Source organism: Sinocyclocheilus rhinocerous, unplaced genomic scaffold, assembly GCF_001515625.1.
Source record: "Sinocyclocheilus rhinocerous isolate Xijiao unplaced genomic scaffold, SAMN03320098_v1.1 scaffold603, whole genome shotgun sequence".
Lineage (NCBI taxonomy): Eukaryota > Metazoa > Chordata > Actinopteri > Cypriniformes > Cyprinidae > Sinocyclocheilus > Sinocyclocheilus rhinocerous.
Window position 1 is genome coordinate 3757344 of NW_015656630.1, and position 9843 is coordinate 3767186.

The 9843-nt window shown below is 37.2% G+C and overlaps 1 protein-coding gene across 1 annotated transcript in view; it reads right to left on the bottom strand.

The window, feature by feature from the left end:
• Positions 1-709: 709 nt before the first annotated feature.
• LOC107720718 (serine/threonine-protein kinase 10) overlaps positions 710-9843 on the bottom strand; it is a 10854-nt gene continuing 1720 nt past the window's right edge. The window contains exons 2-17 of the mRNA XM_016528530.1: positions 8842-9006; positions 8179-8227; positions 7942-8091; positions 7791-7863; positions 7353-7547; positions 7100-7274; positions 4703-6556; positions 4490-4620; positions 4290-4413; positions 2986-3165; positions 2767-2896; positions 1663-1787; positions 1389-1574; positions 1191-1316; positions 990-1103; positions 710-905 (exon numbers count right to left, since the gene is read on the bottom strand). Of these exons, the coding sequence (XP_016384016.1) occupies positions 780-905; positions 990-1103; positions 1191-1316; positions 1389-1574; positions 1663-1787; positions 2767-2896; positions 2986-3165; positions 4290-4413; positions 4490-4620; positions 4703-6556; positions 7100-7274; positions 7353-7547; positions 7791-7863; positions 7942-8091; positions 8179-8227; positions 8842-9006 (3903 nt within the window). The 3' untranslated portion in view covers positions 710-779. The remainder of the gene's footprint in view (positions 906-989; positions 1104-1190; positions 1317-1388; positions 1575-1662; positions 1788-2766; positions 2897-2985; positions 3166-4289; positions 4414-4489; positions 4621-4702; positions 6557-7099; positions 7275-7352; positions 7548-7790; positions 7864-7941; positions 8092-8178; positions 8228-8841; positions 9007-9843) is intronic.

Genomic DNA, 9843 nt, shown 5'->3' on the forward strand with positions numbered 1-9843 from the left:
TGTTCAAAAACTTCTCACACATCCACAAGAAATATAATCTGAATAATCTATTTGTCTAAAATTGTTTCAAAATGTTTATTTACACATGAACTTTCATCTTCAGGCTACAAGATACACTTACAGAGGAATTATGACTAAGCAGATTTTAAACATATTCACAAAAATACATAAACTCCAGACAAAATATATTCTGCAACTTAACCCAAATGTCCATATATTCTGTACATATAATGTGTGTGTGTGTGTGTGTGTGTGTGTATGTATATATATATATATATATATATATATATATGTGTGTGTGAATTAATTTTAAAAACTACCAAAACACTATCTTTGCTACTATTTTCTATGAAACAACAATACAATTAATTGAACAAACTTTGTTAATGTTGTCACATTAAATGGAATAACTTGTCATGATGGGACCATTTTGGGGGGGAAAAAAAGCCCACTTTCACAATATAACTGTATTTGAAAACTAAAATAATCTAAAATAATTAATAAAATAATTATAACTTACCCATGTGACAACTAGCCCCATACAAACACACACACACATACATACACTACTGTTCAAAAGTTTGGGTCGGTAATAATGTTTTTAAAAGTAGTATCTTACCAACGTTTATTTCATTAAAAAATACAGTAAAAAATGTAATAGTGTGAAATATTACAACTGATTTTGATTTTATGAATATTTTATGCCTTTACTGTCACTTTTGATCAGGTACATATACGGTTTATAAAGACATTGGGGTTTAGAGTATTTCTTAACTTTGTCAGGAAAAGCTTAGATTATGGAAGAACTTTGAACGGCGAGCTGCATGCCGGTTTTCCGGCTCACTGCTTCGTCTCCTGTTTCCTTCTTTTTCTCTACGTCTACGAGCGAGGTCTTCCTCTAACACCTGAACATAAACATACAACAGTCGTCATGTTTTTTCCCGATTAAAAAGCTTTAAACCTCTAATTTTTACTATTCCCTCCAATACCTCTTTTCTACACGCAAGCTTATCTCTCCATTCGTTGAGCTCCAGAGTGTGTTCATCCTCCAGAGCTTTGATCTTTTTCTTCTCCATGTCCACAAGAATTTGGAGCTTCTCATTCTAAAATCCAAACACACAGACACTGAGAACCACATTCCCTCAACATGAAAACGCTGCAAGGCTGTTCCCAAGTTGACGCGGATGTACCTGAAGCTGCTGTAGTTCAGCTGCACTGGCATCACATTGTTCCTGCACCACTTTCAATTGGTTCTCATGACTCTCTTGAAGACTCTGTCTCTCTTGCTTCTGTCTTGCCTCCTCCTCTGACAAAAACTGAGAGGGCAAACCAGTTTTATTAAGTATAGGTTTAATTGACTACATGTTTTGTTTCTTCTGAATCCAAACCTGTGTGAGACGTTGTCGCTGCTCTGGACCACTCAGACCTTGCTTTTTGAGCTCCATCTTGAACTGATTCCAACAGGACTTTGCTTCAGCTTTTTGGGCCTTCTGGAAGGATACTCTCTCCTGGGCCTGCAATGACTTCTGCTCCTCCAGTAGAGCTTGCTGGAACCGAGACGCTCTCTCCTTATCCTACCATACGAGAGAACAGAACCACAGAAGACAGGGTAAGGTACAGAAAAATAAAGATAATGCTTTTGGGGGTTGCTGCATAATTAACCTTGTTGTGTCTCTTGGTCAGCTGCTGTCTTTGTAGGGAGTACTGCTCCTTCACCTGCTGTTTGAATAGATGGTACTTCTCCTGTAGATGGCGCTGTTCTAACTCCCAAATCACTGCCTCACGCGCTTGAGAAGGAAGGAAACAGTATGTTTAGAATCACATACTACTAATAACCTTCTTCTGTATACAGTATGTGTACAATGCACACTATTTATTTACTATTACAGTGCACAGTAAATTTTTCCACTTGTGTTATGCTGACAAAATTACATAATAATTAATTAATTGATTTATATTAAATAATATAATTATAATAATTTTACCACATTAAAAATAAAATAATGAATCAATTATGAATTTATTAATTAAAAATGTTATCATTCAAATAATTTCTCAAACTGAAAAAAATAACTAGAAAAAAATAGATAAATATTTTAATTATTTTTTATTGGTAAAAGATACCAACTATTTAATTCTCAATAAATAATTTCCCAAAAACATTTTATTTAATTAATGTTTGAAATGACATTAAATGTAACATCAAAATAATAAATACATCACTTTTTAATTTGACAAATCAGTGCATTTTAAAAATTGCATTTAAAAAGGATTTATCAATTTGTTATTTGTTGTTACATTTTTGATTACTGATTCCTTCATTGTATTTACTTTTCAGACGGACAAATTAATGCAATTTAAAATATCTATCAATTTATTATTTAGTGTTACATTTAACTATATTTTTAGACATGGATTTGTCATACATCTAAGAACATTTATTTGTAAGTTTGAGAAGCTATTTATTTACATTTTTATTTCTAATTTAATTCACTGATCATTTATTTTATTTTATGTGGGACTCTTGGTTCAGATTATTAAAATGTTCTTTGCACTAAGAAAAAAATTGTTCTTTTTAAGAACTCTTCATGAAGAGGTTCTTTGTGGAACCCAAAATTGTTCTTGTTTGGCATTATTGTGAAAACCCAGCTTCTGGAACCTTAATTTTTAAGAGTGTGTTTTAAAGATTGATAAACTACATGCCATAAACCGTGATTTTTGTACAAATTACATAATAAATAAGTGTATTAGCAGTGGCATATTTACCTCGCTTGAGCTGCTGAGATTTGACAGTAATCTCCCACTCCATGGAAGCCACCTTCCTCTTATGTTCCTGAACGCCCTTCTGCAGAGCTTCATTCAGTTCCTGCTGCTGCTTCTGCAGGAACCGCTGCTCCTAAAGCAGAAATAGACACACATGAGTGACTGTCTTCATGTGTTTGAGCCTAATGCTGTATAAGTGTGGGTAAATGCAGCAGTCCGTACCTCTTTAGGGTCCGCTTTCAGTGCGCTGCTCTTGCGGCTCAGCTCTTTCTCCTGCTGGGCCTTGAGTCTGCGTGCGTCCTCCCTGAGCCGGGATGTGTGCTCAGCCTCCATCTGGCTGCTTTGTTGCTGGTACTGTTTCTCAAGTCTCTCAAGCTCACCGTCATAGTACTGCTTCTTGCTCTGCAACAGGACAAACATTCAAAAAACAAACAAGCATCTTTACTTCAAGTGCTCATACTTACGCTTATGAATATGATTAAGAATAATCACATCATGCAGCTTATTGAGGAGACTGTGCTAATACATTGATCATACTTACAATTCAGTATTATTCCTATGCTATTATAGGCTTTTGAATTAGCTTTATATTTTTATAATTTGTTTTCATTTTAGTTTGTTTTAGTATTTTTTTATGCGCTTTTGTCATTTTTATTCATTTTTTTTATACTTCAATACAATAATAAAAATGTATTCGAAATAAATTTATTTTAGGTTTACTTCAACTTAAACTTACGTTATTACAGTTAATTGCCAAGGCAACTTTTGTCATTTCTGTTTTTAATATATATATATAAATATATATATTTAAATCTAATATTTAGAATTTATTTTATTTTAGCTTTATTTCAATTAACAATAACCATTTTTAATAGTTTTAGTTTTGCCCAGTAAACAATAAAAAGGCAAAAATCATTTTTTAGTTGACATTTTTCCACTTGTGTTATGCTGACAAAATTACATAATAATTAATTAATTGATTTATATTAAATAATATAATTATAATAATCAATACAATTATTTAAAAAAAAATGAAGAGTTCATATGCAAAAACAGATAACTGTGTTCAAAAATCATTGTTTTTTTTTTTTTTTGTCCTGTATTCCAATTAATGTTGGGTTGTTTTGGTTAAATAATAATAACTAAAAAAAAATAAATACAGCTAACTATCACAATAAAACACAATAAAAACATGATAACACGATAAAAAACATGATTTAAGAAAATTTATAAAAACGGAGTTATCTGTTTTTGCAAATAAACTCTTCAAATAATAAAACAAATACTTTGTGTGTTACAAGTGAATTTAGGAACTGTACATTAATGTACAGTATGAAAAATTGAAATGTGCTTTAGAATCTGCTTTGCAAAAATAAGTCCTTGCATGTCAAAGTAACATTAGTAAAGGTGTTTGTATAAAGGGCATGTTTGTACGTCAGTCAAGAACCCGAATGGAAACATTTCTGTTTAATAGCACGTCTTAAGTTGTTAACTGAGGCCAAAGGGCTTTGGTGTTTGTGGCTTACAGTCATCTCTTGTTCTATGTGGCGGAACATCTGCTCTCGCTGCTGCTGTAGTTTCTGTTCAAGCTGGACATGTTCTCTCTGCTCTTCTCTCTGCAAGAGTTTCAACGCATGCAGTTCCTGCCGTCTGAAAACACCCAAGAAGTTATGAATGTGACCCGTCCATTCATCCATGTCCACTATAAAGCATAAAGACTCATTACCTGCTGCAGCGCATTTGTTGCTCCTTCTTGTCTCCCTCACTAAACACTTTGGAAGTGGTGACACTGATCTCACGACCGTCCACCATAAATTTACGTGTCCTTTTAACGGTTCGCCTGCTTGGGTGCAATTCCTGAATTAATACAAAAAGAGAACAGTTCGTACATGTTGAATTAGCCTGGTAGTTTTTAGCTCGATGTTTATTTCAGACTTACCCCTTCAATTCCAGGAGACAGTGGAGGCTCAGTAGGGGAAAGAGGTGCAGTTAGGTCTTCATTAGATTCCTTAGGTGTGGATCCATTCGATTCATGAGGTGGTATTAAGTCTAAATTTTTCAAGCCATTTGCAAGTGGCCTTTCTTGCTCATTTTTGTCCTCTTGAACTGCAAACATCACTTGCTTTTTCAACTTTGGTCCAGAAACATCTGTTGTATCTTCACCAGGAAGTTTTGATTGCTCTTCTGTAACGTTCTGTATGCTAGTATCCATGTGAAGCTCTTGTTCAGGTTCTTCTTCTTTCTTTTCAGAACAGACTTCTGTTGGACTTGCTCCGTCTTGATCACCAGCAGCATCTCTTTCATTACCAATGATGATCTTTTCTCCTTCAGAACTGGTGTCTTCTTTATTTTGACATGGTATCTCTACCATCTGTGAACCAGTGGTCATCTCATCTTGGGTTGGTATTTCTACCTCCTCGTCAGATTTTCTTGTGTTCTCGCTGTTTTCGTTTCTTGAGTCTAAATCTTCATGATCAACCTCCACGGTAACATCTTCCTTGTTGGATGAATGCTCCTCTTCCTCTGTTTCTGTACAAAGATCTTTGTCTTTTTCACAGCGTTCCTCTTCCTCAGACTTTTCATTGCTTGAGTTGACTTCTTCATGGCCTATCTCAGTAGTAGCATGCTCTTCCTTGACAGCTTCATTGACATCCTCACACTCTACCTTCATGATAATGTCATCTTCATTGGCGGTTATATCTTCTTCTTTCCCTACATCAAAGTCCTTGCCATTTTCACTGATTTCCTCTTTTGTTGCATCCACCGTTCCTCCATCTGTCTCCAGTTCTCCTGGTTCTTCTACATCTTCCTCGGTTCTTCCTTCAACAGCATCATTTTCTGATGGTTCAGTTATCTGTTGTGCTTTTTTGAGGTCAGAAACTTCTTCGGGAACATTATTAGAAGGCATCTCTACAGTTAAGATTTTGTTTATATCTAAAGCAGGAGGAGAATTGCAAGTTTTCAAAGGACAGGCCAAATCAAGGTACTCATATTTATAATTTCCCTCATTCTTTTCAGTCCTTTTAGCTAGTGGTGTTTCCAAACACAAAGCTACAATCGGTGTGCTTTGTGGATGTGCTGTGTCTTTGTTGATAATAGCAGGTGTCTGGAGGGATTTCCAAAATGTTTGGTCATTGTTTCCTGAATCATCAGACTTCACATTTTCCTTATCAGCATCAGTGTCCTCCTTGGTGAGATCTAGTGTTTCCTTTTCAGAGGAATCTGTTGGTAACTCTGTTCGTGGTGGTGTGCTTGAGTTGTTTGAGGTCTGGGCTACCTCCTTGTCAGTTTCTACTTTAGCTTCCTTGTCTTTGGTGTCGGTGTCAGAAGCCTCATTACTTGGAGCATCAACTAAGTCAGATGTTTGCTCCTTCAGTTTGTCAGTGCTTTCACTTTCTTTGCCATCTGAAGGGCAAGTTTCCACAGTTCCCACAGCTGCACTTGTAATTTCTGAGTCCTTACTTCCTTGAAGAGGTGGATTGTCACCCCAGAATGCAGATTTGCGACGGGAGCCTCCAGTAAAAAACGAGAGGAGATTTCCTGGAACCGAGAGGCGTCTTGCCCTCTTCTGAGCTTTGTCTGTGGCCTGGGAAGCCCTGCGGGTTACTTTAACCTCAGCTATTGGCTCCGAGTCGGTGGGAGATTGAGGAAAAGCATCTGGAACAGAGGTTTTCTGAGGGGTCTCAGGTTCTTGTGGTCCTTGTTCTTCAGCTGCTTGTCCTGGTTGTGGCACTGTTTGCTCTGACTCTGCAGCGATCATCTCCTTCGCAGAACATTCGAGATCTAATAAAGACTGCAGATGAAAAGATGCAGAAAAATATGTATTAAGCTGTGTACTGCTACACACATGGATTATGTTTGTTTGACAGGTCCAACTAAAGGTGATAATGACTTTTAAATATGTCATGTGGTATAACCAAAAAGTAAAAATCATGATTTATTTTTTATTTTTTTAATTACACCACTGCTCAAAAGTTTGGGGTCCTAGGCTGAATTTACTTAATAACTACATAGTAAAAACAGTAATATTGTTAAATATCATTACAACTTAAAATAACTGTTTTCTATTTTAATATATTTTTTAAAGTGTAATTTATTCCTGTGATGCAAAGCTAATTTTTCAGCATCATTAATCCAGTCTTCAATGTAATCCTTCAGAAAGCATTCTAATATGCTGATTTGGTGCTCAATAAACATTTCTTATTAATATCAATTTTGAAAACAGTTGTGCTGCTTGATATTTTTGTGGAAAATGTCATACATTTTTTTCAGGATTCTTTGATGAATAGAAAGTTCAAAATAGCAGCATGTTCTTGTCATTGACCTATGTATTTACCTCAGCCTCTATGACCTCAGTGACCTCTGCTTTGGCCTCAGCGATGAGTTCTTTGAGGGCTCGTCCGTCTCGTCCCGCATAAGAGAAAGGATGGGCCATGAGCTGTTGGGCTCCCCAACGAGACTCGGGATTCTTCTGCAAGGTTCTCCGTAGAAAATCTTGGAAATGTGATGACCTGACGGCAAAAATCAAGATAAAGCTTAAGCCTAAACCCCAGCAGATCTAGAGAGGGGATGAGGAAGCGGCGACCCACCATTGGCGAGGATTGGAGAGTGTGGGTGGTGGAGATTTGGTGATCTTCAGCAAGACCCTCATGGGGTTGAGAGAATGATGAGGAGGCTCCATCTCAGCGGCCTCAATTAAAGTGATGCCCAATGACCAGATGTCAGCTTTAGTCGTGTAGGGATTGTCTTTCGACGTTTCACACATAATCACCTCAGGCGCCATCCTTGAAAGACACAATATTATGATCTAATGTTCTTTGGCAGGAGGGTTGTATTAAGTAAAGGAATCACTATAAGCATAATTTAATTGTTTATTTTTGTGAGGTTCAATAGGTAGGCCTATAGTTTACCCAAAATTATCATTCTGTCTCATGTTGATCTGTACAAGTTTTTTCTTGTATCAGATAACATAAAGGTGCATAAACGATGACAGCAAGAGCATTTGACCAAGCATAAGAGAGTCTCACCAGTATGGAGTTCCAATGAAAGTTGATCGTTTTTGGATGGTATTGTCATTTTTTGCAGACACACCAAAGTCAGCTGTATGAAAGAGAATATAAATAAATAAAGCACAGACTGTATTTAGACCAAAAATGTGAGAGAACAGTATATCTGTACCTAGTTTGACTTGTCCATCCATGGTGAGCAGAATGTTGCCCGCCTTCAGGTCTCTGTGTATAATGTGATGCTGGTGCAGGTAAGACAGAGCCTGCAGAGACTGACAGCACACTTCACTGATCTGCTGCTCTGTAAGGCCACGCTCCAGTTCTGAAACACACGCAGTATGGATAAATTATGATAATGCCATAAAGATACTACCATGAATGAATGATGGAAAAGTGTCAAGTCACCCACCCAACATGATATCATCCAGAGCGCCTCCAGGACAGTACTCGATCAGGATCTAAAAAGACAAAGCATACAGATACGCTAAAAAAATAATAGTCAAGCTATATAAGAATGTGTCTTTATTTATGCAGACTTTTAGAAAGTAAAAACCAGTGTTGGGGTAGCGCATTACAAGTAGTGCATTACAAGTAATTAGATTACTTTTTTTCAAGTAACTAGTAAAGTAACTTTTACATTTACAAGAAAATATCGAAGTTACTTTTTCAAATAGGTAATTCAAGTTACTTTGTTTTCATTAAAAAACAAAAAAGCAGGCCCAGCCCAAGTGACAAACGTGATGTAAAAGTAATGTAATGCATTACTTTCCATGAAAAAGTAACTAAGTAACGCAGTTTTTTATGGAATAACGCAATATTGTGATGCATTATTTTAAAAGTTACTTTCCCCAACACTGGAAAAAACCCTCCCAAACTTGTTTTAAAAAAGTTGTCTTTAGAAAAGCTGTCTTTTTTTAAGCTTCCAATATAGTTTTGTATTTATAGTCCATATAAATAAATGAGGGAAAAAAGACTTCTGGTAAATTTTTAATAAACATTAACTCTCTACACATAAAAGTGTAGCTGTAGCTGAGGGGAAAAACACCTAGGCCTATAAACAGATGTTCCTTACCCACAGCCAGCCCTCAAAGAAGATGGCGTCCAGCAACGATATGATGTTTGTATGGCGACAGGATGCTAGGATGTCTATCTCAGTGATGTAGTCATCCAGCTGCTCTTCACTGCGCACTTCAATCACTTTAACTGCTGCCAGGGCCCCCGTAGTCTGATTCTGTGCCTATGATCAACAGTTTAATATACTGTAACACTTGCCTTTGTCATTTCTAACAAAAGTGCAAGAAAGTTATCAGAAGTTATGAAAGCTGGGAAGCAGAACTTAACAGCTGTACATATGCAGGCCATGATGCAAAAAGATGCTGAAAGTTGTAAAGCTGCAAGGTGCAATTCATTTTCAGAAAGCTATGCAGAACGAGGTTGATATGAGCTTGAAATTGCTAACAGGAAGCTATCTTTGATCTTTCACATTTTGGTTTAACAGGAAGTTGCCTAACCACAGTGAAGCCCTAAACCTCCATTTTCTGTCACCTTAGAAACCATCTCGGTTACGTATGTAACCTTGGTTCCCTGAATAGGGGAACGAGATGCTGCGATGACGTCATCGCTTTGGGAACACCTTCGGTGTGACAAATGTCTGAAGCCCTTATACCATCACGCCAATTCATTGGCCAAATAGCGCTTAGCACCGCCCCGACCCTTTAAAGAAGGCCTGAGAAGAAGCCACTGCTCTTGTAGAATGAGCACGCACCCCTAGAGGCGAAGTCAAGCCACGCGCCTCATAGGCCAAAGAAATAGCCTCCACTATCCAGTGTGACATCCGCTGTTTAGTGACAGCAGAACCTCTGCTCTTACCACCAAAACACACGAACAACTGGTCAGATATACTCCACTGAGCCGTGCGGTCAACGTAGATCCTAAGTGCCTTAACCGGACAGAGATTCAGGGTAACTGACCCTTCTTCAGCTGGGGAAAAAGCCTCCAAGACCACTTGCTGAAAGCGAAACGGAGTTGAAGCGACCTTCGGAACATAATCAGGCCTAGGTCGCAAAAAGACTTT